Raw genomic sequence first — 27565 nt, 5'->3', positions numbered from 1 at the left:
TGCATGTATATTGAAGTGTGACAACCTTGTAACCGTTGATTAAATGCTTTCTCAATGGAAGTTTTTTTTAAAAAAAAAGGCTTACGTAAAAAAAGCGAGCATAGAATTACTTCAGTAGATATTGATGTATTCACAGTTATTCGTCTTTAGCTTGAAGAAGAATATTACTAAGTGCCGGTATTCCAATAAGAAACAGCAGATGTCTAAAAACTTCACCTTGGGAAAAGATATTCATTTTGAGTATGCACGACCTCAATGTGCCAAGCGAGATAGCTCCCGCATATCTCATGGTGATTTATCATTTGAAGTCGAAATAGATGATTTTCAGGGTGATTATCCTTTATCTAGAGTCATCAAACAGGATCAAGATGGGAATGTGATTGTCCAAGAAGTTCAAGATGAAAGTGAGTTTAGGGTAATATTTGATAGTGATGGAAATAAGCGTATAATACATCCCCAATATCCACCATGTTCACCAAATTTACATGAACAGATATTGGAACATCAGTTAGGCGAAGAAGAACTAAATAGCCACGCTTTTGATCGTGATACTGAACAAGTGCATCTCCCCTGTTCGGATTGTGAAAATGAGTATTGTACGCATACGGGATTAGAGACTAATCATCAGATAAAAGAGCTCTGTCAAAGAAAACGGAAAACTGAATACCATGATGGCAATCCATGCAAGAGTGAATGTTGGGATCACTCTTCTAAAGAATTGGAAGGTGGCAATGCTGATCTCCGTTATGATAATTTGATAAAACAAGGGGAAGAACCAGAAGAAGAACACGCAGTAGAAGAGGATGAAGAAGTGTATGACGAGAGTGAGGAAGAATATGAAGCTCACAACTGTTCATGCCACCGCCATAGAAATGCACTCAATAAAAAATCTAGACACATTCCTAGTATGTTGGAAAAACAGAAGTCTATCATTTTTGAGCAAATTCAAATACCGGTAATGGGCAATTTTCTTTGGGATTTTGAACATCAAAATGACATTCCAGATATGGTGAAATTCTGGATTAGCCTATCGTACGAACGTAAGCGGGAAATAGCTGATATAGATTTTCTTGAAATTCTGAATTTGGTTCAAGTGGATCAAAAGACAAACTGTTTATGTCAGTTGTGTGGAAATAGGAAAATAGTGATTCAAAATGAATTATTGAAGTTGTATAATGGTTATTATAATATTCGAAGACTTGTTGCATCTTCATTGGATGAGGTTGACCTTAATATAAACACTATAAATGCGATGCTGGGTATTGTGGAGGAAGAATTAACCATGCAACCAGAAGAAAATTATGATTTAGAGCACAAAAATCCCACCTCAAAGGAGACTAACTATTCATTCAATGGCTTACTGTCTGTTGCTGATGACTTAGTAAAAAATAATGGCGAGAATTTTATCAATCTAATTGAAAAGTTGGAGAATAGAGGAGACTCATCCAGCGTAACACTAAAGGATAAAGTAGACGAAGAAAGTACCTTCAAAGAAAGTGATATAGAGCGGCCACGGGAAGAGGAATTTCAAGAAGGAGAGGATTACGAGGAAGATTATGAAGAAGACTACGAAGAAGATAACGATGAGGAGGAAGACTATGAAGATGAATATGAGAGTGACAATGTATCTATCAATTCGGATGATGATTTTTCTTCAAAAAGGAGGCTTGAAGAAACATACAGGATGCTCTTGATCTATTCTTCTAAAATTCTGCGAATGAGACTATATTCAGCCTTTCAGGCTAAGCGAGCTGAAGATATTTCTAAAAGCCTATTAGAAGAGGAGGCTCGAGAAGCGAAACTGAGAGAGGAAAGAGAAGAGAAAGAAAAGGCAAAAAAGGAAAGAGCAAAAGAAAAAAAAAGGTTGCAGAAGATGGCAAAGGAAGAAGAAAGAATGCGGTTGCAAAAGGAAAAAGAGGAGAAGGAACGTTTATTGAGAGAAGAACAGCAGCGTAAAATGGAAGAAGGCCGTAAACGTAAAGAAGCTGAACGTAAAAAACGGGAATTAGAGTTGCAGAAGAAGCAAGAGGAAAGGAGAAAAAACAAAGAGGCTGAGTTAGAACGTCAAAAAAGAGAGAAACAGGAGAAAGAGAAGAAAAAACTTGAAGCAAAAAGACTTAGGGAGGAAGAATTGAAATTAAAATCCCAAGAGAAGGAGAAGAGAGAAAAAGAGCGGTCAACAGCTAGGCAAAAAGATAATGAGAAGAAAACGCTTGCACAAGAAGCGCAGAACAAAAAAGGAGGCCAGGATCAAGACTACGAAAACCCAGATTTTGAGTTGAAGCACCAAAATAATCCAATGGAATTCAAGGGAGTTCCATCAAGGGCATCTAACTATCAGATAAGTTTTCAGCCATCATATTCACTAAAATCTGTAGCAGAATCTCCCATTTCTATGAAAAATGTCTCCTTTGCTAATCAATATGATAGTAATTTAATTGAAATCATCAATCCTGCCACTAAGAGTATGGCTATGGGTTCGGGTAGCGATGTTTTTCAATCGATGCACAACCCAGTTACGGATTTATCTGATAAGCTAAATACAACAGAGAAGAACATCGAGAATGCGGGCAACATTTCATCTAATCTTAATAGCTTCAACTCTATGCTATTTGATCACAGTGCGCTGAGGGATATGCATGGTTTCTCGGACTCACTGTGGAATGGTTCCGATTGCATTCCTAATTCATCAACTACTCTAAATCCTAATTTAAATGGGTTGAACAACGTTCCAAGGAGTGGATCAATTTGGTCAGATGACTTGAACAATCGGAGTGGCTCAAATTTTAGATGGAATTCTGAAATAGCAGATACTACTAATGTCGAAACACAGCTAAGACCAATATCAGAAATAGTTCAGAGTGAAGTCATCAAAGCCTCCATCACACTACCGCCAATCAGTCCTAACATCTACTCAGTTCCCCTGTTTTATCATTACATTAGATCTTTACCAAATAGTTCAATCCCAAACTTCACTATGGAGGAGTTTATGAAGATACTACTAGTCAACAATGAGGAAACTCTATTCTACCAATTCGAATTGTTTAAGGATATGAATGGCGTTGATCTTGTAAAGATTGTGAATAGAAGTCTGACCGAACCACAGCCAACTATGAACACTAGTCTTTTGAATCATATCCATGGTGTTCCTACCACGAGTATGGGCCTTGACAGCAGTTCGATGCAAATGAGTATACAGAATCTGAGTGTGAATAATCCTCCTTCTGCGAACACTATGAATATAGGTGGGACTGCTATAAATATGAACACCATGGACATGAACAATATGAAGTTGAACGATGGAATGATGATCAACGGAATGGGCATGGGTGGCATCAACAATTCAAACATGATGAACTTGCACACTCTGAAAAATATAAACGATATGGTCAACATTAATAGCATGAATAATATGAATAATATGAATAACATGACCAACATGAGCCACATGAACGTGGAAGGCGTAAAAATGAACGGCATTAATACATCAGTTTTGAACGACGTAAATATGCTGAGTGGAGTCAGCAATGTCGAAGGGATGAGTGATCCAAACTACGGTTTTAGTGGTAACAATACCAATGTAAATACAGACATGAACGTCATGATGAATTCTATGAACATGAACATGTCTACTATGAACCTACAAGGGTTCGATAGACCTTCCACCGGTTCACAACACCATGGTGATGCTTTTGCAAAAGAAGGTGTTCCAACTGTCCCTTCTCCATGGAGACGTTTTAATTGATGTGTATCTGTAAAAATTTACGAAGTATTTAAACTTTTAAGAAAAAAAAAAGACCGAAAATCAAATTCTTCATGTTTTTTTTTTTTTTTTTTTGCATCTGCTCGCTAAACCCCCTTACTAAATGATTGGAAGATTAATCACCCCTAGGCATCGATCATCGAGTGCTATTCCTTGATCCAGATCGTGGCACCAGGGCAATCTCAAGCAGGCTCCAAACATATACCCTCTTCCAGTGTTGTATATATTGCCTAACATTTCTTAATCTCTGGTTACTGGAAATTCTATACCCTAATTATACGTCCACACAGTCAGCAACCAAGGGCACTTCGAAAAAGGAGACTCAAGAAATATTCTCACAAAAAGATATCTCTCTGTATTAATTACAATCGTTTGCAATTGCTAAAAGCCCATTCTAGACAATACTTTACTGTTTTCCTCCCGCATAAACCAGAGAACTTTGACTTTAAACTAGCTGTTAATCCTTTCTATTTTAAGACATGAGTTCAGATTCTAATAATAGTGTGATCAAAAGGAAAATTGTCATTGTTGGTGACGGTGCCTGTGGAAAGACATCGTTGCTATACGTGTTTACTCTAGGGGAGTTTCCAACTGAATATCATCCAACAGTTTTTGAAAATTATGCAACAGATTGTCGTGTAGACGGCAAACCTGTTCGGTTGACCCTTTGGGATACTGCTGGCCAGGAAGAATATGAAAGACTAAGGCCCTTATCTTATTCTAAAGCACATATAATTCTTATTGGATTTTCTCTAAATGCCCCTGATTCGTTGGAAAATGCAGCTGTCAAGTGGGCACAGGAGGTTAAACAGTACTGCCCTAATGCGCCCATAATACTAGTGGGCCTAAAAAAAGATTTACGGCCCGTTGATGACGGTACCGATCCTGATTATTCTTCGAAGTACGTGAAGTATCAAGATGCGGAACGTGTAGCACATTACATTGGTGCTAAGAAGTACATTGAATGTTCATCTTTGACCGGTGAAGCTGTTGATGATGTTTTTGAAGTTGCAACCAGAGCAAGCTTGATTGCAAGACCAGTTACAAGAGAAGCAAAAGCAGGATGTTGTACGATCTGCTGATTTCTATCCTCCAGTGATAGCGATTCATTGGCCTAAAGTGAATAAAAGAACCACCTTAGAAAAACAACCATTGTCCTAAACATCGTCAAAAAGACGTAAATAATATATTACTAAGAGATTTGCAATTTTTTTTTTCGAAACAAAAGTAACTGAACGACAATATCTATATACAGAGCATACCAACTAATTCATATACATTCCCTTGGCATCAGACTAACTTCATCTATGAATTATACCACGAGTATCTTCTGAGTCACACACACAACGTTTAAAACTGTACGGGTTATTGTATGCTAATATCCCCGTTTTTAACCAATTGCATGTTTTGCAAAAGAGATACTTGATACACTCCTTTTTCTGCTTTTAGTTGTATTATATATTTTTTTAGCCTTATTTATAATTATAATTTGCTCATAGCTCTGTAAAACCTAAGATTTTCTCACTTGGTATCTAGTGTCTCGTGTGTTTTGGGCTTTAAAAAAAATTTCTGATGAAATATTTAATTTTAAAGCCTATATGCACCATCCTCCACTAATATGCTAGTTTATGGGCATAGACTAGTATGTTTTCAAGCAAATTAATGAGGCGTTTCTCTACTAAAAATATCTCGAAGCAGCAGCAGTACCTGTCACCTACAATTTATGCTTTATCTACTGCGCCAGCAAGAGCAGCTATTGGCGTTATCAGGATTTCTGGGCCCTCCTGTGGAAAGATATTCACGCAGCTAACAGGCTCAACAAAATTACCCAAACATAGACTAGCAACAGTAAGGAAGATTTATGATGATACTATCTCTAGTGTGGGTAAGGATCAGACAGGGCGATTGCTTCTTGATGAACCTTTAATTCTGTACTTTCAATCTCCGAGGTCCTACACAGGAGAAGATCTACTGGAACTTCATTTGCATGGTGGTACCGCAGTGATCAACAAAGTTATGGAAACAATAAGTAAATTTCACATGGCGAATGCACCAGTGAGGCTGGCTGAGCCAGGAGAATTCTCTAAACGTGCGTTTCAAAACCAGAGGTTTGATTTAACCGAAGTAGAGGGGATAAATACTCTAATTCATGCTGAGACAGAAATGCAAAGAATCAGTGCCTTATCTTCAGTGAAAGGGGAAACCAATGTTTTATTTAACGAGTGGAGAGACCGTATACTAAAGAATATTGCATTGTTAACCACGGTGATTGATTTTGGTGAAGATCATGACATTGAAGAAATCAACGAACTATTTCAAAGTGTTGGCAATGATGTATCTAAACTGGATGATGAGATTCGTAAATATGTGAGTAAAATAAAAAGATCACAAGTTTTACTAGAAGGCATAAAACTGACTTTGATAGGCCCCCCCAATGCAGGTAAAAGTAGTTTGCTAAATATTTTGGCTCAAGAGGATAAGGCCATTGTGAGTAGCATTGCCGGCACCACAAGAGATGCAATGGAAGTGCCACTTGACATCAGTGGCTACAAGGTAATAGTCGGAGACACCGCCGGTATTCGTAGAAGCTCAGATGTGATTGAAAATGAAGGGATAAGGAGAGCGAAGAAGAAATCACTCACATCCGATATTAATATTGTACTTCTACCCGCAGATGATGACAAGATTGATCCAAGCTTCTTATCTCACGCATCCAATGTCATAAGTGACAAAAAAATGCTGTCGTATGTTATTGTTAACAAGGTTGACCTAATAGATGATGCAACCAAACAAACTCTACCTGAACGTCTATCACAGAAGTTAAAAATCCCAAGAGATAGGATCAAGCTTATCAGTTGTACTACCCAATGCGGTATTGAAGAACTAATACAAGACTTGACAAACAGATTCAAGGAAATTACGAGTACCGAGATTGCCGATCCAGTTACAATTTCTAAACGTGCCAGGGAAATATTAATCAACGATATTCTTTATGGGTTTTCTGAATTTCGTAAGTTCAAGGATGCAGATGATATAGTTATGGCATCTGAAGCGCTAAGATGTAGTGTTGACGGTATTGGGAAAATCACAGGTGAAGCGATTGGCGTTGAAGAAATTTTAGGCGTTGTATTTTCAAAATTCTGTATTGGTAAATAGGATATTTTTGTACATAAATTCACTTGCTTCATTTAAAGATATCCACTAATTTGCAATTGATTTCTATGGGGTATTTTGACATTAGGCAATGTAAAATGGTTTTGATAGGAAGGTTCTCTATTAACAAAAAGGGTTCAGAATGAATTTCCTTCAATGGTTTCCATATATTGGTCACAGTCTTTAGTATGAACATTCTCTTCCTTATCAATATCAAAACGTGAAGCCCTAATTAAAGACAGAATTTTATTGTTGTCACATGTTTCGATCTTTATAGGGGGTAGTGCTTTTGATGCACAGCCCCCTATAAAAAAATTAGAAAAACAAGGATACTAGAACAGAAAACCGAAAACAGTTCCGATAAACTTGTCCTTCAATATATCAGCAACTCATTGGCTGTTATCGGATATTTGAGAAGAAATTTTTTTTTAGTGTTATAGTCAACGGGTATACTATTGCAATTACAAGCTTCCTAGTGAAATGATGCTTAGGCGAACATTTGTTTTTTCCGATCAGAAACAAGGATAAGAATGTTTATATAGCCGCTATTGTTGAAGACTGCTCACTTGGGAAGCTTTTGAGATATTTATGTGATAGTGAGTTGTTTGGCTGGTTACAAACTTTTGAAATGAACATTGGAGCTTGCTGTAGATCAACCACTCGTGGACGGTCAAGTTGAAATTTCCCTAGTAAATCTTGTATTGGAATAGCTGCAACGTTCTTTAGAATAACTAAAATGCATGACTAGATTGCATGGTAACCAGAACTAGCCAATAAAACCATGTATCTATCCCACATACTCCTCTTTGTAGTTTTCTGCCTTCACCCTATTTAGCTACAAATAATAATGTCAATAAAAGGGACCTTAAGAAGTTGGATCATGCAATCCCAAATAAAAAGGCGCATAAGTCTCTTTTTCCGATTTATAGTTGTACATTACTGAGGTAGCGGTGATGCCATAACCAGGTCCTCTCAGGGGTAGCCTTGGTAGCCCATATCGATGAAAACTATAGAAGTATCAAGTACGTTACTCAATCAATAAGATACAAAAGCAACGAAAATACATATATCTTGTACGTACCTATCCTTACATCTTTACCCTCCAACATGATAAGTTTGTTGGAATCGTAACTGTTTCCTTTACTGTCTTCGTAGAGGTGTATCTCTCGTTCGTGTTGATGGTCTCAAGCCCTGACAAATTGCTACCCTGTTTCCTAATAGGGCAATGTCGTTTTCATGCGATAGGTTTTCTTTTGTCTATACTGTTGGCTGAGTTGCCACTATATAACCAATTAATCACACCTTTGGCTCCATTGTCAATTGTCATTAGGATAAAATATAGTCATATTGAAACTACCATGAGTAGCTGGTCGACTAAGGAGAGGAACCTAGTAGTAGTACCTCGGTAAAATCATTCGTGCGTCGATCGACGGTAGTGACTGCCAGTTTCAATTTGCGTGCCACTAAAGCAAGTGCGAATCATTTCTGGGGAGCTGAATTGATACTTTTACAGCATGTAGTAGGTTTGATGCATAATAGGGTAGAACATATATTTTGGAAAAGCATAAACCAATCATAAACAAGAATGTTATTAGCTTGGACTGCTTTCGGTAGGTACAAGAAACATTACAGCAATTCATTTGGATGATTCCAGCAATTAAAACTATACTTTCAGCTACCTGTATATCCACGGATTAACCAATACTAACTCTTCTTTCCTTTCTAAACCATTTCATAGGTGTTGGTGTTAGAGCCTTGCAAATGGGTATCAGACAGGCCCCATTACTCCATGCCCCAATGGGTTTTGTCTATTCTGCGGCTTTCACTACGGGTGTTGGTTACTTCTTTGATCAATGGGTTGAAAACAACAATGAGCTTTTGGAATTAAGATTAGCTAAGCTCAAGAAGATCAGGGAAGAGTCTGCTTAATCCAGTCAAAAGACTCTTTTTTTGCTTCTTGATTGAGCCTGTTCTGGTCAAAGAGTCATGTCTCAACGGTATCCATATATTTTTAGGCATGACAATTCTCGCCTAACACTTACTTCACTTTTACGTACATAACAATCTCCTGACACACTATTTATTATATACACATATCTATTATTCGTCTTTAAGAAATACTATTTTTTTTTGAATACCACATCAAAATGATTGTCCCTTAAACTCGTTACTTTTACCAGTGGAATTGTAAGTGCTAGAACTAATATATATTGTTAAACCCAAGAGTATAGTGTACAAAGAAATAGATGAGTGGCTTTTCTTTGAAAAGCAATAAGAAGACGGACTAAATATACCCAGCCTTTTGTAGTTCGTTTATATCAAGATCCAAGTCCTTTTGTAAGTCCTGGAGTTCTTGTTGCAAATTCTCGTCAAAACCCCCAAATTGTTCAAGGCTGCCTAGTGTTCCAGGGGTAAATGTACTACTTGGTGCGTTTTCATTGACGTATTCATTATACGTACCATCCTCCTCTTCTCTTTCCACCTCTTCATCCTCATAATCAGCTGCAGCACTTACATCACTGTGGTTGTCATCACTGTCTCCAACTTGGTAATTGTCATCATCGTCATCATCCTCGTCGTCCACATCATTATTTGCAGTATTACCGTTTGGAATCAATTGTTCACCGCCTGGAACAAGTTTGGCAGCCTCAGCTAGGTCACCCGGTGCACCTGAATTATTCTTCAAGTGACTCTGGGCTTTATGCTCATCTGACATTGAATTATCCTTCACCTCTTTCAGTTTGACATATTTGTCAATATTCTCAAATTCTTTTTGATCAATCATACTATATTCGTGCTTTTGAGTCTCACTCCCTACTTTAACTTCAAGGTGAACATTGAAAGTCATTCTTGTGATACAGTCGTACGTAATACTTACGATATCAGATGATTTGAAAACATCGATGGGTTTTTTGAAGCCAAAAATAATATATTCAGGTAAGAAGAAAAGATATCCTTCCTTTGTTTTTTTGTAAGCAGGGACTGAAAATGTGTCGTCCAAGGCACAATCTATTACCTTGAAATCAACTAATGCTAATTGTGAAGTCAGATACTGACTGAATGTTTTGCCGCCTAAAAGCGATCCAAACTGCTCTTGAAGTATATCATGATTGAACTGAATCAAAAGGGGTTCGTTCTTGTAGACGTTGCCTTCATTTTGGTTGTAACATACAAGAAGATACCTCAATGCCTTTTTCTCCGGTACATTTAAAATACATGCAAATTTAGCATTTCCTGGGGTGATATCTCTTAATATTAGCTCTGGTTTGCTTTCCAGGGATTTAGATAAAGCCAAGTATGCCTTTTTCTCTCCTTTTACTGCGCCAAAAACCAAGTTTAGTCTTCGTCTAAACGGGGACTGAATAGATAAATCAGGAAGCTGAAGCATTATATTAGTTCCTTGCAAGCTTTCTAAGCTATTGCTTGGAGTTAAAGCACGTGTGCTCTTAGCTAATGACTCTTGAGTTTTCTTTCTTTTGGGATCATCATTGGACTTTTGTTGGATTAAAAAATTCATTAGAGAAACAAAGACTTCTTCACTAGGAGGATATTTGGCAATGATCTCTTCAACCCGACTCTTAAGCTCCTGCGGTAAATCTTCTAAATGAGACATCACGTGAGCTCTTCAAATCTGTTATCTTCTTCTTCTTGGTGGACAGAATTTGTAGATAATGGCATCTTCTATTGGTTAATTAATAAGTTCAAACATTTACTTCCCTGTATTCGGGAAGTAACGCGCTCAGTTGAAGTCTCAATTTCATGCTCTCTTTTACAAGACGCGTTGTATAGAAAAAATTGGGAAGGGCAGAAGGGGTTCTTATCAAAAAAGGAGGACATTTATTTCCCACTGGTAGAATATTTTGGAGATGTATCGAAAGGGATGTTGCTGTTGCCGACAACAAATGACGAGGACTGTAACGAGCATCGTCCTGTTTCACCAAGACAAGCATTGAGAGTTGCCTTGAATTTGAAGAAGTTAGTTGACACCATTACTCCGCAGGCTGTGGCAGCCGATAAGATAAAGTCGTTTGATTTGGATATTAAGAAGGAAGAGACTATACAAGCAGTTTATGATGCAGCTGGAGGCGACATCAATGACAATGGATATGAGTCTAAGAGACGCTATCAAGCATGTTTGGTATTTTGTCTATTGAAAGTTTCTGGCTGGTTTGATTCACTTGCTGAATCTAGGCTTGAGAGAAGTGATTTATACACATCCCGTTCATTAGTTGCACAAACAATTGCCTGCATTTTAATTGACCGTGAAAAGGAAGACAAATACTTGTTTCTTTCCATGCTCTGCCATAGGTACTCTATCAACTTGAATAATGAGGATTCCGATCCTGAAAATGCTTTAGAGTTGGCGGTTGATACACGTTCTCCAATTGTCGCCACATCAGGTTACCAGAGGTGTATCAAGTGGCTTTGGAACGGTTGGATTGTACAGTCAAGACATGATCCTTCTGAGTATGTTCTTTACAAAGGAATAGCGAATACGTCATTTTGGGCTCATTTCAAACCCGATAGGATTCAAACTCCTTTATACCAAAACGCCCTAGAGATTTTTGTTGCAATCGTTTTTCTCATAATTTATACAATTGTAACAAATAGAGATGCTGCTGCAAATAAGTTGAACATTCCTGAAATTCTGCTATTCTTCTTCACATTTGGCTTCCTCGCTGATGAAATCCAAAAGCTATATCACATTGGTTCTGCCTACTTGCAGCTTGGTAGCACATTCAATGATATCCTATATACCATCATTTTTATTTCATTTGGATTTAGATTTGCGGCAGTGACTACGACAGTACCAGGGCATGACCAATTGTATGATACAACATCACATAGATTTCTTGCCGTTGCAGCACCATTTATGTGGATACGAATGCTATTCTTTTGTGATATTTATCATTTCTTTGGGGTAATGATTGTTGTCGTCAATACAATGATGAAGGAATCAATTATCTTTTTTTTTATGCTCTCAGTGGTGATAATTGGATTTTTGCAAGCATTTATTGGACTTGATCAAGCAGATGGCAAAAGGGACTTGACCTATTTTATTATCACAAACATGTTGAATACGGTTCTAAGTGGTCCTGATTTTAGCGCTATTGAAAGGTTTGCATATCCTTATGGAAGTGTATTGTATTATATCTACAATTTTTTGGTTACAGTTATTTTATTGAATATCTTGATTGCTTTGTTTTCTTCTGCATATTCAGATGTCATTAGTAACGCTAATAATGAGTATTTATTCCAATATTCATCGAGAGTACTTAAATATATCAGAGCTCCTGATGCAAAAATATTTTTACCCCCTTTCAATCTAATTGAGATATTTTTATTGGATATTCCTTTTGCTTGGTGGATGAATGAGAGGCAATTCAATAGTATGTGCAACAATATTCTGTTTCTCATATATTCTCCTGTTTTACTGATAACCTCTAATTATGAGGTTAGGGAAAGCAAAAGAGTTTCTTACAACAGGTCATTCAATCATGCTGACGATGCCAACGAAGAGGACCAGGAGTGGCTATTGACGGATGGTTATGATGAGACGATCGATGACGCTGATAACAGGCATCAAATTGAACGTAATATTGATCTACAAATGGAGGCTGAGAACGCAGAGCCAGGGTTTGTAAAGGGATTTCCAGATTGGAATAGGAAATTAAAGACCTTGGCCCCTCCTATGAAGGAAGCTGGCGATCAAGGTGTTAGTCCCGAAGCTTTCAAAATCTTAAGTTACATTGATGTCTTGTCTCAAAAAGTAGATACATTGATTGAAAATAACAAATCTCTCCAGAGAGAACTAGACTCACACAAGTCCAAAGCTAAATAGTTATGTTTTGTACTTGATTACTTGTATTATTTGTAGCAATCCCAGTTATAGTCGAATACATACTGGCGTTATCGAAATAATCTCCTGTTGGGGAAGCAGGGTGTTTCACGCACTGTGATTTTGTTTTCCGTGATTTTTCTAAATTCCCCAGGAAATTTGTTGTGAAGGCTTCATCTATGGGCAATTGATTTAGCCAGCAATGGTTGAAATGAAAGAACAAGATGCTGAAGAATTTAAAGTGTTGAGCAGTGTATTGCACTCACATCTTGCCTATGAGGAATGGGCGGTGAAAACAATTTTGTCACCGAAAGAAAGAAAGTATAGTTCGTTGGAGGACGGTGAGAAACAGCTATTACATTGGTTTCCCAGTTATATTGAACAATTGAAGCATTCAATTGAAATCAATAAAAACTACTTTGAGAGTGTTGCAATTATAATGGCGGATTCGTGGGGGGCTGAGAATCCTAAGACATGGTTTCCTTGTTCAACCAGTGATTTAGAAAAAATGAAGGGATTGATGACTCAATACGTACGAGAATGGTCAAGTGAAGGAGCCGATGAACGTGAAGTATCCTTTGGGAGAATACTAGAAACTGTGGAAAAATTGTATCCTGATATCTCTCAAAGACAAAAAATCGAAGTTCTTGTACCTGGTGCTGGTTTAGCAAGATTAGTGGTTGAGTTTGTTAAACGAGGATTCACCACACAAGGAAACGAAATTTCCTATCATATGCTTATAAATTCTAACTACATTCTAAACAATACATTTTGTGAGAATAATTTTATGATTTGTCCTTTCATCCACAAAAGCTCTAATGTGGAGAAACGAAATTATCAATGCCGCCAAATATATTTCCCTGATTTTAATCCTGGTGATATTTCACTGTTAAATGTGGAATACCCTGATATTCCAGTTGGTGAATTGATGTCGATGGTTGCCGGTGGGTTTGTAGATCTGTATGGCCCTCCTGACCTCAATAAAATATCTGAAATCTATTCAAACGAAGAGATGGCAGTTCAGTTCAGGAACGAGAATAAAGGAAAGTTCAATGTCATCGCAACATGTTATTTTCTTGATACAGCGGCCAATATTATAGACTATTTGAAGGCAATCAAATATTCACTAAACGACGATGGCTATTGGATCAATTTTGGCCCTTTGCTATGGCACTTTGAAGGCAATGATTTAGAGATTGATGTTGACTCGTTAAATGATGATGGTACCACTAAGAAAAAAATTCCAATGTCGGGTTTGGAAATACCGAAGGACGACTTGATACAATTGATTGAAGACCTTGGTTTTGACTTCATAGAACATCAAACAGGAATCAAAGCGTCATATGGCGGAGACATCCGTTCCCTAGGGCATTGGCATTATAACTGTGAGTTTTGGGTTTGTCGTAAAACTAAAAAATAACCAACTAAGTTACACAATCTCTGAAGCTATTCAGTCTATCTTTCATCTGAATTTGCTCCTGGACATAACCTGTTTGTTTTTTCCATGCTGACAAATTCTCAATATCTACCTGCTTCGGCGGCACAATTACAGCCGTATTGTTGGCGGCCTCAGTTTTACCAGACAGCAGAACAGATTTTGATAGCTTAGCTATAACTGATGCTACCTGTGAGATAGACTTGCCATTTTCCCTGTAATATCTGTAAAGGCTTTTACATAGCTTGATTTGGGAATTGTTTGATTTCTCCAATATATCTTCAAGATGCTCCTGTTTGATGGGGAATCCCATGGACGATAAAAGAAAATATAGCTGCATTCCTTTGGAATTCTTCTCAAACTCTTCTTTTGGCAATTTAGAATCAATCCTAATAGTAATTTTACTTCTTTCCGCCGATATAGGTAATAGTTTCTGTTTAATAAATTGGGTTAAGGATTCAGTAGTAATATTTTTGACCACATCCAAATCTACACCATCTTCACCATTTAATGTTTTTGAGAATGAGTAGGTTTTGTTATCAATCTGTTCCCAGTATGAGTTATGCTGTTTTGTAATTTTTTTGTCACCTCCAGACGATCCGAGAGCGCCAAAAAATAAACTAGGACATCCGCTATTGGAATTGGTAGAGCTTCCCGTGGCTGACTCTGCTGTTACAAATTTATCAATATATTGAGATAGTTGGGCATTTTTCAGTTTTTTGATACTTTGCTCGTACCATTCAGCTAAAATATCTTCAAGTTTCGAATCTAGCTCATCAGAAGAATATGTACTGCTAATGATTAATATATGAATACCTTGGGTTTTCCTCAATGTTCTCAAGCCAACCAAAACTATGTACCCCAGTTGATAATCAGTTCTCAATTTTCTAGTTAGATCTGTGCCTAGAAGGTATGAAACAAACTTTGTTATTGACGTTTCTTTGATATCATCCCGCCTGCATGTTTGAAAAAAGCATTCTATGCCATTAGTTGCATCATTGCTAGTATAGTTAACGTAATAATTTGATCTCGGTGGTAAGAATACAGAAGATGGAAATCTATAATTCTCACCTTCAAAGTTCTTAACAAGCTTAGAAATGATTGGCAAAATGTCTGCGCTTAAAGTCTGTATTTCAATATCACCTTGTAAGAACGCAGTCAAATAGCAGCTTTCAAAAATCTTTGAAGTTACCGATGCAATTCCTTTTTTGGTAAGGTTCTGACACGCTTCAATCCTAAGCTGTAATAACCAAGTATTTTCTTCAATAGTTGCCATTAAGCCCAATGTTGCTGATTCAAAAGTTGACATCTTCTCGCTCAAACTATACTTCAACAGAACTGCAGCCTTGGCTTTGGTAAATTCGCTATCTGTTACAGTTGTTCCAAATGATTCTGAAATTAGCTTTACTTCATAGACTAAGACTTTCAAAACTTTGGCAAAGTTTTCCTTCGGTCCTGAGACGTGCAATAAAACACCCGTATCACCTTTAAATGACGGGAATAAATCATAGACATAGTTCAGAACAGTAGCTGGATAAAGATATTCATTAACTCTAAATTTCACCAATTGGACCAGTATTTCTAACACAGCAACATGTGTTGGGCTTGCACCAATTTTGGTATTAATTAATTCTAGAGTTAATAGGGCCTTATTTTTGAAAGCAACATCAACTTCCTTTTTTAGCCACAGTTGACAACCAAAGTCACAATGATAAAGGATCGGAATGGAGGATGACAAAGTATTTTTCACAGAATAGCCCAATGATGCATCTAAGGCATGTTCAGTGGTAAGATCACACAAACCAAGTAGAGCCGTTTGGTCATCCACCATCTCATCTGCAAATATATTAGGAGGCGATATATCTAATCCGTAATCATTAATCTTAGATATATCAATCACCTGAGAATTGAGTCTAACGACCTTGTAATTAAACTCAAAATTTGGTTCACTGGTATATTCAGCAGGAATGTTTACTGCCCAGTCAAGTTCGGTCTTATCTATATCTCCGACAAAACTGAGCAATGTGCGGTTTATCGATATATTATTCTTAATAAAATGAGAAAAACGCTTAGCTTCATCTAACCACCAATTTTTTGCAGCTTTATTCTCAGTATATGCACCTTTGAAACCTTCAACTGTTTCATCCATTAAATTTTGCCCCTTGAGAAGAAACCTCCCATACGACTGAATACCTTCTAGGAGGATTCTACTCAGTTTTTGAACTTCCCATATAGATTCAGAACTGGCTTCTGAAAAGAGAAAATTGTAAATACCAATACCATTAAATTGTGACATTGACTTTGCTAAATGCTTTATGAATTTCGAGCTTTCTGACGCATTAAAGAGCGAAGCAAAGTTGAAAATAACATCAAGTATAGTTGAAATGTACTGGTATCCTTTATCTGTGATACTAAGTTCTAATTCAAGTAGAGTGGTATCGTAAGTGACTGATGAAGTTTTAGAAACAATTGCCGAAACAAGTTCACGGCCAAATAATGCCGACGCTATGGTTTTTTGTGATTCTGAACCAAATAGTTCACACCAAAAATTAATGTAGAAGTTGAATCTCTTCTTTGACATAAATTTAGTTTTATCGAAAGTTACAGGAAATGCTATTCTTAGCACTGCACCAATGTCTTTCTTAATCAAAACACCTTTTTGTAAATCAGCAGGTAAGTATGGTAAAACATTGTACTTTTCTTTCCATGAGGACTTCACTTTGTTTGAAACTGCATTTCCTGGCACGACTTTTGGTTTCATGGTTGTTTCCGTGAAGCTTTCCCTGTTATTTAGAATACCAATTTTGCTGAAATTCAATGTTGCAAGCCTTTGTAAATAATTCAAAGATTGAGGACCACGCAAAACAAATGACATTTTATCTGGAGTGTACTCAGCTTTGAAGAAATCAAGTAGTCTCTCACGAATATCCACTTTCTTATTCCTCTCAATTAGGGAGTCTAAATTCCCCGTGGAAAACATCGAAAACGGATGTTCATTATTAGCCAGGAGTTTGAAACCTTGAAATAACAATCTATTGCTTCTAGTTTTGTTGACAGCATGCTCGTTGTCAATTGCATATATTTCTCTATTAGAGTAAGTGATTTCAAAATTTGGGTTCCTAAAATTGGAAGTAAAAATGCTTAGTACTTTTTCAAATTCAGATACCTTTGGCGATGAAGTTATAGGTACGGAAAAGAAAAAGCTTGTAGTTTCATTGTTTGTAACTGCGTTTCTAGTGCCGCCAACCTGATAAACTAAGTTCCTGTATGCGTCTATTTCAGGATATTCTTTTGAGCTTAATGAGATCATGTGTTCACAAAGGTGAGCCAAACCACATATATTTTTCGGGTTTGCATGATGTCCTGTTGCCACTGTCAGACAACATGAAGCAACATCCTCACAGGGATCCGTGATCAAGAGCCCTTGTATTCCATTGGGAAGCCTAATAATTAGGTAACTTCTTTGTTCAGAAGAAAAGGGAACAGCAAAGTTTTGCTGAAATATCAAGGGCTGATTCTGGAAAGTCATTCCGATAGTGGATTTTGGTAGTAATCAATCAAAGCCCACAAGCATGGAGACTATATCCCTAGGCCGTGGAAAGCACTAGTCCAAGAATGCTCAAACATATCCACATCATACGGCAGCTTATATAGATACTTTATACCTAATAACTTGTGAGCAATCCTTCTGAAATCACTTATGTTTTGATTACCATATTCAGACAAGCCAATATAAGCCTTCGAAACATGCTTACGAATTTCTCACTTGTTTGGCTTTTTTCTAATATTTGTCAATTTTTTTACAAATTTTCTAATTTTGTAACTAGAAATTTCCGTAGGTGCCTCCTTTCCCGTTTAAACATACATGTCACAAAGATAAGGGTTATCTTTGTGTTGAACAATATTGAACAATATACCTCGATCTTTTGCATCTAACTTTTTCCTGATACGCAAACCACCATTAACTGATGTCCGGATCTACACAAACTGCAGTCAAATTAGTGCTTTTGGGTGAAGCAGCTGTTGGTAAATCATCTCTAGTGTTGAGATTTGTCTCTGATGATTTCCGAGAGAACAAGGAACCTACGATTGGTGCAGCTTTTCTGACCCAAAGATGCACCATCGATGATAGAACTATAAAATTCGAAATATGGGACACTGCAGGCCAAGAAAGGTTTGCGAATCTTGCTCACCTATATTATAGAAATGCACAGGCAGCTTTGGTTGTGTACGACATCACAAAACCAGCAAGTTTTATCAAGGCAAGGCACTGGATGAAAGAGCTAAAAGAACAATCAACTAAGGATATAACTGTGGCGCTAGTTGGCAATAAGTTTGATCTAATTATGGATGAGGGAACAGGAGAAGAAATTGAAGGCGCAAGGAAGGTCTCCATTGAAGAAGGTCAAACATTAGCGGAAGATGAAGGCGCTATATTCTTTGAAACATCGGCAAAGACTTCGTACAATGTGAACGAGGTTTTTATGTATATTGCCAAGAAAATATTGGAGAAGATTGATTCAGCCCCACCCCAAGAACAGACACCTGCTGCTTCTCAAAACAACAGAATAGATCTTAATGCTCCATCTTCAAATGATAATGGAAGCACATGTGCATGTTAATGGTAGCTGTTGTTTTTTTTTTAATTATTAATCAATCCCATTTTGTTGGTTTAGATTCAGGTCTCTTGTAGTGTTACATAAGTTATACTTTCCGCTTTTGGTTGTATTCTCAAGAAGTTAATTCTTTAATACACATCATGCAATTGGAGCAGCATTTGCATGATTAACGAATACACTTAAAGAAAAAAACTTTAGATAAACGCAACAGATGGCAAACGTGAAATACTATTTTCAGATGCCTATAGTTTCGGACTTACTGGGTTATCTAAACCACCTCTTGTAGCCTCCCTATTTATTTCTAACATTCCATTGGCATTTTCGACGCGGTTCTCACTATTGTCAAAGAAGACAACGGTAACAGTCAAGTCATCCCTGTATCTTCTGCTTAAGGGATTCGGAATACTCACCAACAAGTTGACATCCTCCTTATTACCACCATTACTCAAAGCATTACGAATTAAATGTGTTGAGACATTCTCATCCTCTAACAAATAGGCAGTCATATTATCCGATCTTCTATACCTTTGTTTTGGCTTGCCAGACTTGTCAGAAACATCAAGAACTTCCGGTAGCTGATTTTTACTTGATCTTTGCCATACATTGGAAAAAAAGTTTCTTGTTGGTTTTACCATTTTCTTATTTTCCATCCATTTGACAACTAGCCCTACAATTTCTTCATTGGATAGCATTTCGTACAATCCGTCGGATGCCATAACCATGAAATCATTCTTAGAAGGATTTATTTCATGTGTAGTAATTATTGGTTCTGCTGTGACATATGGTGGCGTTTTCAAATTAGCTGGCGACTGGCGACCAAAAAACTGATTATATATCTTAGCTTGAATATCCTTTGCCCACTTATAGCGTGCATCACCAAATGCCCTTGACGGTTCCAAAGAACCCAATACACGTCCGTTACGTACAACATTAGGCTCATTAGGGTGCTCACTTAATAATTTGGCAACTTCCGTTGGATTAGAGCCGGTTTGATCGACAGACAGGGCTTCGACTGTCCACTTCTTATTTTCTTCATTATAAGAACCTAATAATGCACGTGAGTCACCAGTGACAGCGACTTTAAGCATTTGGCTATGAGTATCATAAAAAGTCATTAGAGCACATGAACCTGACAATGCAGGCATCAACAATTCTGCTGCAGAATTTTTGTTTGGGGAATCTAATAATTTTTGTACATTTTTGTTCACGATTTCATCATCTAATTTTAAGAAAGCCTGCTTGATAGCTTTATCAATAACTTCATTAGAGGGGACCAAGCGTAAATTTTTATCGCTGATCTTGTACACACCGGTTAGTTCTGCAATGACAGTATCGAGTAACTTATCTCTCAAATACGCGGAGGTATTCCAGCCTGCATGGCCATCAAAAATAGACCAGAAGTGCCAATCAGTTTCAACTCTTTGATTATCATTATATACATCTTGGATTGGAATCTGAACGATCTTTTCGGCTCTATCGTCTTCAATAGGGTTATTACTTGGTAGCTGAGAAGCATCATACCTATAGACTCCCTTACCTCTATTAACAATATAACTCTCTTCAAACCTCCTTAAGATTCTATTGACTTGTTCATCATTAAATAAGGTTAAGCCTTGTTTGTTTTGCTGTGAGCCTGCTCCACCGTTGCTCAATGAGCTGGTTGTAGTGGTGGATAGAGGACGCTGACTTCCATTACCGCCTCCAATTGCGGATGTTGTCGGTGCAGAAGGAATTGATGTAATATTTGACGACCCAGCAGTGTCTAACAAAATTCCGTTGTTACCGAGCGCATAGTATGAGATTCCTGCAACTATTGCAGAAACCAACGGAACGTAATATCTTCTACGCATCTTTAAGTCAAGTAATTTAGGTCTTAAATGTTGTGAGTGCAAAAATCTGAATGAATTGCCAGAAACCAAAGAAGCACTTGCCTTCAATTGCTTGACAGCTAGCTGTTTCTTTGTTACTGTCGCCAACATAATTGTAAATTTGGTTGGCTAAGCTTTAAGGATCGCCCTCCTTCCATGTCCCGATTTGTTGATAAACAGACAATCTTGTGATTGAAGTCTTGAAGCGTCGCATCTTCATATTGGTGCACTGTTGAAGCAAACTGAGAATTTTTTTTTTAGCTGAGATTCTGGCTAACTTTTCACTGACGTCGACGATTTTTCAGCTTTTCTTTTTAAAATTTCCTTTTATATTTAAGTTAAGGACTTATCATTATTTATTCTAGGTATATCGATACTCAGAAGAATGCCTCCAAAGAAAAACGCAAAGAACCAACAAAAAGAAGCGGAAAAGAGGGCCAAAGCAAAGTCCAAGGCTAAGAATGCAGATGATAAAACTTTTGGTTTGAAAAATAAGAATAAATCTAAAAAGGTTCAAGAATATGTCTCTCAAGTCAAGGCAGGCGTGCCAGCAGATATTAAGAAACAGCAGGAACTAGCTAAAAGACGTGCTGCCGAAAAGAAGGCCGCTGAAGAAGCGAAGAAGGAAGCTTTAAAATTACTTCAAGGTTCAATTGGTACTCAGAAAGTTCCATTTGGTGTCGATCCAAAAAGTATATTGTGTGAGTTTTTCAAACTTGGTACTTGTACAAGGGGCAAGAACTGTAAATTCAGTCATGATATGAACATTGCCAGAAAAGCAGCAAAGAAAGATTTATATACAGATGATAAAGATGATAAAGCCGACAAGGAAGCAGATACTATGGACAATTGGGATGAAGAGAAGCTTCGGAAGGTCATTCTATCTAAGCATGGTAATCCAAAGACCACCACCGATAAGGTTTGTAAATACTTCATTCAGGCTGTTGAAGACCAAAAGTATGGTTGGCTATGGGTTTGTCCTAATACCGACCCAAAGAATAAGGTGGAATGTAAATATAGACACTCTTTACCACCTGGATTCGTTTTAAAGACCAAGGAGCAGCGTAGATTAGAAAAGATGGCTCTTGAAAATCAACCAAAGATCACACTTGAGGATTTCATCGAAACTGAAAGGGATAGATTACCAAAGGATAAGTTGACTCCTATTAATCCAGAAACTTTTGCCAAGTGGAAGAAGGAACATAAACAACAAAGATTTAACATGAACAATAAGGACAAGAAGCAACTCACTGGCCGTGAGATTGTTTTAAAGAGGTTCGAGGATAAATTCTTGAGAGAAGAAGAATTGAGTGCAGACCACGGTACTGAAATTGACATGTCTCAATTTAAGAACGCATTAGATGAAATTGAAGATGAAAATGAACCAAAGGTCAAGGACTATGGTGATGGTTCTAATGCTTTTGCCGAAGCCAACAAAGTGGAATAAAATAACAGATAACTTAACTCATCATTCATTACCAACACGAAGAGTGAGGATTCTTTGCTCGGTCATCATGTACACATCATAATATAATTCAATAGTCTTCTCCTAACTGGGACTCCCTGATCAGTATATGTATAATTTCGATTTCTATTGTATTAAGAGAAAGAAATTACATAAATGAATAGATCAAGTACCGACATTCACAAAACAGTTCATTCTAATTCTTTCACTAATAAATGGATACTACTTGCATGTGCAGTACTTGCATCTTTCCAAAACTCAAAATGTATATGCTCTGGTACTTCATCAATAACCCTCTGAACTCTCTGTTTCCATAAAATAAACCTTTTGTCGTCAATATCCCCTTTAATTAGCTCATTTTCGTAATCATAATTATTCAATTGTGTAGTATGATCTCTATTTTCGCCTTCAGATAAATTCAGAACTGGTTCATGAGAAGGTTTAACAACACGTACTGAGTCGTCATCTAGAAGCGTCTTGATCACCTTCTCGCCCCTCAGAGAATCTGGTTTTCGTGGAACAATTGGTGGAAGTTTCCTTACTCGTGTCATCTTCACCGCGGTTGCAATGGTGGTTTTAGCTGCGTCGATGCTTGAGCGACGCCTGTTCACCATTCTATCTGGGACGGAAACATGAATTGGATGTGTTCCATCAAAGCAACTTTTCTCATCATTGGAATCAATCCCAGTTGGATTTCTTAACAAATGATCAACTTTATTAGCCAAACAAGTTTTTTTCCGTACCTGTAACATTTCATTGAATTCTTTCAATGCTATATCGTCATTTCCAAGAGAGCTCAAGGACTTCGGCACAACTCGCATGTAAATTGCTACTATCTGAGGTGAATAGTTAGAAAGTAATGAAAGATAGGCTTCTAAATCTTGTTCTCCTGTATCTCCTACCAAAATAAACTTTCGTTCAGGGAACTCATCTAGCAAAGCAACAAGGGAAGGCCTTTTACGCTCTGCGCTAGGTTGTGTGAACGATGCAATCAAATTTCCACTATATTGCCTCAAATGCACAGAGGTAACAGGGAATTCGAAAAAAGACAGGAACGAATTGACAATATTGAAAACTTGCCATGGAGAATTAGAAACATAATGCACTGAACATTTGTATTCATCGTGTAACTGATTAAACCATTCTGAAACACCTTTGATTTCACAGCTCGTAAAATCTTTATAAAACAAATTTCTGAATATTTCCCGTTTGTCTCCTAATATTCCCGTTAATCTAATCGTATCGTCGATATCGGTGATCACGCTAAAACCTTTAGATTCTACAATTTCAACTGTCATGGTTTGAATGATGGAAGGATCAATTACTGATGATACAGCAATGTATTCAGGTTTATATGGAGAAGTGATTGAAATTTGAAACATACCAAAACTATCACTGGTGAGATTGACACCCACAATATTATCTACAGGGACAGCAGAACCAATTGTTATATTCAACGGTGTATCAGCTATATCTTTAGCCAATATTCCTTGCATCCGCTGTTTAACGATGTCATTAGAATTGGAACTTACAGTAGAACATTGATCATATTCTCTTTTATCATTACTGGAAGTCCTGTATATTTCTGGGTTTGATATTGTGTTTCTGAATTCGGAGATAGTTGTCTCTACATCGCTCGGGTCGCTAGATCTAATCAGTCGTCGGGCCATGCTCAATAGAAATCTGCTCTTTCTTGAATTCGAACCACTTGCAGATACCACACCTTTCACTCTGGTTACGTACTTTCCATTATCATGCTTCGCAAAAGTAGGGTATATGAAAATTTGTGTATCAGGTGGCAATCTTGTCGGCTTTTCATTTGCAATACCTTCTGCGTAATCAGTTGATTTGAATGCTTGGGTTGTATCATGGTATAATGATTTAACATATGATGATTCTTTGGTATTTTTATAAGCACCCATAATTTTCCCCATGAGAAAAGATGGAATACTTCCATCATTGGTGGATCTGTTAAAGTTGCTCATCTTCGACTTCTTATTTCGATAACTATCAATCAGTAAATTTAGTTGACGATGTTGTTGCTCCTTGTTGAGTAAAAAGAAAAAAACCTTATCTTTGTCACTTGACTTTCCTAGTAATCTGTTAATAAGATAACGAACTGGATGTCTCAATTTGTAGAATCTCCCCTTCGGGGAAGCTTTCACTAAGTGTCTCCAGCTCTTCACTTTGGCTATTTAGATGGATACAGATATCCCCCAAAAAAGAGCTCAAATAAACGGAGTAAGTCGGAAGAGGTATGGTAGCGTGTGCTTCTTTAGAGTACCTCTTTCAAAGTATAATATCCAGGTAATAAATTATGACGAAACCTATGTGAGCCGTTTAGTGCCGGTGTGGATAATGACCAAACACTTGAGGAAGGGGAAAAAGGAATAAATACCAAGCACGGCCGTCCAACAAACCAAAACAGAGTTTTCATGATTAAAGTGGATGTAAGGCTCAGCTGCTCGCCCTTTGTATTTGTTACAGTAAAAATTAATGCTTAAAGAAAAATCTATAAAGAAAAAGTCCGGTTAGAAGCAAACTATCAAAAAAAAAAGGAAAAAACGACCCAATTATACGTTCACAACCCCATTGGATGTTTGATACAATAACAAACAACAATGGGCATGGATATGACGAGAACAGCATACTGCAAAATTAAGTAAAGGCCAAAACAATTGAGGGGGGTGCTGGTTTTGTCCTCGGGACGCATTGCACCAGCGGTTAAATATATTTGAACTGTGGCACTGGGTAAAGCAAATTCCATGACACATACAAAAATGGCCATTGGATCTGTCAACCAGCCAATTGTTTTGAGTCTAGTAATAAATGCCATGCCAATGATTGGTAAAACGCCCAACCTGAACACTGTATGAGAAACGGCAGATTTCCAAAAACCCTTAGGAAGCACACTGACGTCCAACCTTGCGAGCACAGAGCCAATCAATAGTAGTCCAAGAGGAACACACGGTGCACCAAGATATTCGGCATACATGAGAATAAATGAGAGGGCAGGCTGTTTATCTGGGGCATTTTTAAGCGTGACCTTTCCATCATTAACAAACAAAGCTTTTGTCCACGGAATCAAAGCAATTATTATAGCTAGAATCAAACTGACAGACATGGGCTTTTTGAAGTTTTCCAAAAAAAAGACCACATAATGCAAATGATATTTCTTAATAAATGGAATTTCCTCACCGGACTCCTTGACATCCTGGCTTGTTAAATTGGTTTCGGTAACAACCTTCATTGTTTTGCTCATTTTTTGGTTATAAGGCTGGACACGAGAATATTCCCTTATTAACTCTTGGTTCAAGGAAAGCATGTCTTCATGATCGGAATCATTTGGACCATTAGTATTGATACTCCTAGCAGAAGGTATACGAGCTATCGCACTACCTTTAGAAAGTGTTCTAGCAAGATGTGAGATTCTAGAGTTCACAGCTGTCAATGGTCTTGGGTCATAATTTTCACTGAATTGTTTTGAAGATGCTCTTGTTCTTACACTAGGATGCGATTGTATACGATGGGCAGCACTTGTAGATCCATGTGTGGGTTGACCAATACCTGTCTCTGAATCTATGGATATATTGAGTGATGAGACTTCTGACATAGGTCTTTCCATTGAAGCCTGGTTATTATTAACTGGCTGTTGTAAGTCTTCATTATCGCTTGAGTTCAAACTCGTCTTTGTACTACTAGTCAAATTGTTCTGGTCATGAACATCATCATCATCGTTCTCTTCTCTAAACTTTTCAGGTTGGTCACTCTGTACTGTTTCCGAGCAAGAATGCGACAACTGGTCACCTTTTTCTGCATCACCAGATGTTTGTCCCATATATTCAAAGTCCCAATTGACAAGCTGAAATAAGCCGCAGTTGAATTGGGTAACAACATACATTGCCAACCAGATAATAACATAGGCAGTTCCTTTATTTTGTTGTTTTGTAGAAAAGATCGAGACTGCCTGAATATAAGAGATGGGTAAATCAGAAACATTTTGCATTATCCCGGCTAGTAACCCACCGCCGACCCACCTCTCCTCCCTTGACTTTGGTACCGGAGTGAATCTTACTATAAGAAACGCAACAACTGCATTAATTGAATACATAACAAAAGCACAAAAACAAATGACTCCTATTGTTTTGATATCCGAGATGGAGATATATGAAACAATCTTATCGAAAACTAAAGCTGGCATGAATAGCATCAACACCATATCAGAACATGCTCTTGCGGCGGTCACACCAAACAAACCTTTTCTCGTCAAGAAAAAACCTGTTCCTATAATCATGTACATTCTAATAACCGGTTTGACAGCTGAATAGATAATCTCTCCCATAGGAGCTCCCGCCATTTTGATAAATAAATTTGATTATGCGGTTCTATTCTATAAAGAGTTGGAGACAAACAAATGAGAGTGGATACAATATCTTCAAGGTATTGAAACTGTTAACAAACTGCACCTGCTGTTATAGTGTAGAACAACACTGAGGTATGATGGCAAGTAAACTACACAAGGCATTGCAATTCTCAAAGGAGATATTGACATTTGGAGTGATATCCGATGACCGCAGGTGATATTTGGGATGCCTAATAAATTTATAAACGGCTCGCAATTCCTGAAAATACGAGAAAAAAAAATCATGATTCTTCTCATCATCGGGGAACCAATTCCGCGAGTGACTATATTCCCACTCGTCCATTTACAGGAGGCTCATCTATAAAAGTATAATTGTTTATACAATCGTGTCCTCTTTTGAAAATGTCCTTTTATTCAGCAATGTTATGGTGTCCACGTTTGTGAAAATGGGAAAACAGACTATTTTATACATCGAGAGTAGCCTGGTATATACTTGGATAGTTGCGGAATTTTAGGTGAAGCATCATGAGAGCAAATTGGATTTTCAATTGAAAGAAATTGGGAGGTCCATCAAAGCTTGCATCCTGATGGTCCAAGAAAACGTGCCTCCTGATATAGTGGAATCGCTATGCAAACACATTTTTAATGCAATTGGGAGTTTGATGTTTGCAGTTCCAAGGGTCACTACTTATTGCTTCGAGGGGATTTCCACAATTACTATGAAAGTCAACTATCACCATATACTTCCAGGAAAATTAATAGAAATCCACCATTGTCTCACCTCCTCTTGCGTGCAAACTTATTTTCCACACTTCAACAACTGCATTAACAACAGAGAATCGTTGTCTCCTATTATGGAATCTTGGGAAATCTTACATAAACGTGAACCATTGGTGGTAGCAAGAGACATAGCAACTGCGCCGCTTGACCTTAGCCTGAACACCCCTAGTGGACCGAAAGTAACATCGCAGAAGCTACTGATTTACCTAGAAGCGATATCATTTGTTATTGGCACAAAAGAGAGAGAGAGAGAGAGAGAGAGAGAGAGAGAGTAAAATAG

At 37.5% G+C, this 27565-nt stretch overlaps 14 protein-coding genes across 14 annotated transcripts; 9 read left to right on the top strand and 5 right to left on the bottom strand.

The window, feature by feature from the left end:
* Window positions 1-124: 124 nt before the first annotated feature.
* On the top strand, window positions 125-3745 carry C5L36_0B04230 (uncharacterized protein; the record flags this gene model as incomplete). Its single annotated transcript, XM_029464790.1, has 1 exon — window positions 125-3745. One exon carries the CDS (start codon window positions 125-127, stop codon window positions 3743-3745), a length of 3621 nt encoding a protein of 1206 aa, XP_029320649.1.
* A 497-nt stretch (window positions 3746-4242) lies between these two features.
* C5L36_0B04220 (uncharacterized protein) lies at window positions 4243-4845 on the top strand (the record flags this gene model as incomplete). Its single annotated transcript, XM_029464789.1, has 1 exon — window positions 4243-4845. The coding sequence occupies one exon, from the start codon at window positions 4243-4245 to the stop codon at window positions 4843-4845; it is 603 nt and encodes a 200-aa protein (XP_029320648.1).
* Window positions 4846-5407: 562 nt separating this feature from the next.
* C5L36_0B04210 (uncharacterized protein) lies at window positions 5408-6919 on the top strand (the record flags this gene model as incomplete). Its single annotated transcript, XM_029464788.1, has 1 exon — window positions 5408-6919. One exon carries the CDS (start codon window positions 5408-5410, stop codon window positions 6917-6919), a length of 1512 nt encoding a protein of 503 aa, XP_029320647.1.
* Window positions 6920-8501: 1582 nt separating this feature from the next.
* On the top strand, window positions 8502-8845 carry C5L36_0B04205 (uncharacterized protein; the record flags this gene model as incomplete). Its single annotated transcript, XM_029464787.1, has 2 exons — window positions 8502-8526; window positions 8655-8845. The coding sequence occupies 2 exons, from the start codon at window positions 8502-8504 to the stop codon at window positions 8843-8845; spliced, it is 216 nt and encodes a 71-aa protein (XP_029320646.1).
* Window positions 8846-9200: 355 nt separating this feature from the next.
* C5L36_0B04200 (uncharacterized protein) lies at window positions 9201-10529 on the bottom strand (the record flags this gene model as incomplete). Its single annotated transcript, XM_029464786.1, has 1 exon — window positions 9201-10529. The coding sequence occupies one exon, from the start codon at window positions 10527-10529 to the stop codon at window positions 9201-9203; it is 1329 nt and encodes a 442-aa protein (XP_029320645.1).
* A 267-nt stretch (window positions 10530-10796) lies between these two features.
* On the top strand, window positions 10797-12758 carry C5L36_0B04190 (uncharacterized protein; the record flags this gene model as incomplete). The annotated part of the gene is made up of 1 exon (XM_029464785.1): window positions 10797-12758. The coding sequence occupies one exon, from the start codon at window positions 10797-10799 to the stop codon at window positions 12756-12758; it is 1962 nt and encodes a 653-aa protein (XP_029320644.1).
* A 199-nt stretch (window positions 12759-12957) lies between these two features.
* On the top strand, window positions 12958-14175 carry C5L36_0B04180 (uncharacterized protein; the record flags this gene model as incomplete). The annotated part of the gene is made up of 1 exon (XM_029464784.1): window positions 12958-14175. One exon carries the CDS (start codon window positions 12958-12960, stop codon window positions 14173-14175), a length of 1218 nt encoding a protein of 405 aa, XP_029320643.1.
* Window positions 14176-14179: 4 nt separating this feature from the next.
* Window positions 14180-17719, bottom strand: C5L36_0B04170 (uncharacterized protein; the record flags this gene model as incomplete). The annotated part of the gene is made up of 1 exon (XM_029464783.1): window positions 14180-17719. The coding sequence occupies one exon, from the start codon at window positions 17717-17719 to the stop codon at window positions 14180-14182; it is 3540 nt and encodes a 1179-aa protein (XP_029320642.1).
* Window positions 17720-18158: 439 nt separating this feature from the next.
* Window positions 18159-18812, top strand: C5L36_0B04160 (uncharacterized protein; the record flags this gene model as incomplete). Its single annotated transcript, XM_029464782.1, has 1 exon — window positions 18159-18812. The coding sequence occupies one exon, from the start codon at window positions 18159-18161 to the stop codon at window positions 18810-18812; it is 654 nt and encodes a 217-aa protein (XP_029320641.1).
* Window positions 18813-19051: 239 nt separating this feature from the next.
* On the bottom strand, window positions 19052-20788 carry C5L36_0B04150 (uncharacterized protein; the record flags this gene model as incomplete). Its single annotated transcript, XM_029464781.1, has 1 exon — window positions 19052-20788. The coding sequence occupies one exon, from the start codon at window positions 20786-20788 to the stop codon at window positions 19052-19054; it is 1737 nt and encodes a 578-aa protein (XP_029320640.1).
* A 274-nt stretch (window positions 20789-21062) lies between these two features.
* On the top strand, window positions 21063-22124 carry C5L36_0B04140 (uncharacterized protein; the record flags this gene model as incomplete). The annotated part of the gene is made up of 1 exon (XM_029464780.1): window positions 21063-22124. One exon carries the CDS (start codon window positions 21063-21065, stop codon window positions 22122-22124), a length of 1062 nt encoding a protein of 353 aa, XP_029320639.1.
* Window positions 22125-22333: 209 nt separating this feature from the next.
* Window positions 22334-24127, bottom strand: C5L36_0B04130 (uncharacterized protein; the record flags this gene model as incomplete). Its single annotated transcript, XM_029464779.1, has 1 exon — window positions 22334-24127. The coding sequence occupies one exon, from the start codon at window positions 24125-24127 to the stop codon at window positions 22334-22336; it is 1794 nt and encodes a 597-aa protein (XP_029320638.1).
* A 596-nt stretch (window positions 24128-24723) lies between these two features.
* On the bottom strand, window positions 24724-26499 carry C5L36_0B04120 (uncharacterized protein; the record flags this gene model as incomplete). The annotated part of the gene is made up of 1 exon (XM_029464778.1): window positions 24724-26499. The coding sequence occupies one exon, from the start codon at window positions 26497-26499 to the stop codon at window positions 24724-24726; it is 1776 nt and encodes a 591-aa protein (XP_029320637.1).
* Window positions 26500-27092: 593 nt separating this feature from the next.
* C5L36_0B04110 (uncharacterized protein) lies at window positions 27093-27560 on the top strand (the record flags this gene model as incomplete). Its single annotated transcript, XM_029464777.1, has 1 exon — window positions 27093-27560. One exon carries the CDS (start codon window positions 27093-27095, stop codon window positions 27558-27560), a length of 468 nt encoding a protein of 155 aa, XP_029320636.1.
* Between the last annotated feature and the right edge of the window lie 5 nt (window positions 27561-27565).

This window comes from Pichia kudriavzevii, chromosome 2 (assembly GCF_003054445.1).
Source record: "Pichia kudriavzevii chromosome 2, complete sequence".
Lineage (NCBI taxonomy): Eukaryota > Fungi > Ascomycota > Pichiomycetes > Pichiales > Pichiaceae > Pichia > Pichia kudriavzevii.
The sequence above is the reverse complement of the archived record's forward strand: the minus strand, read 5'-3'. Positions and strand labels throughout refer to the sequence as shown.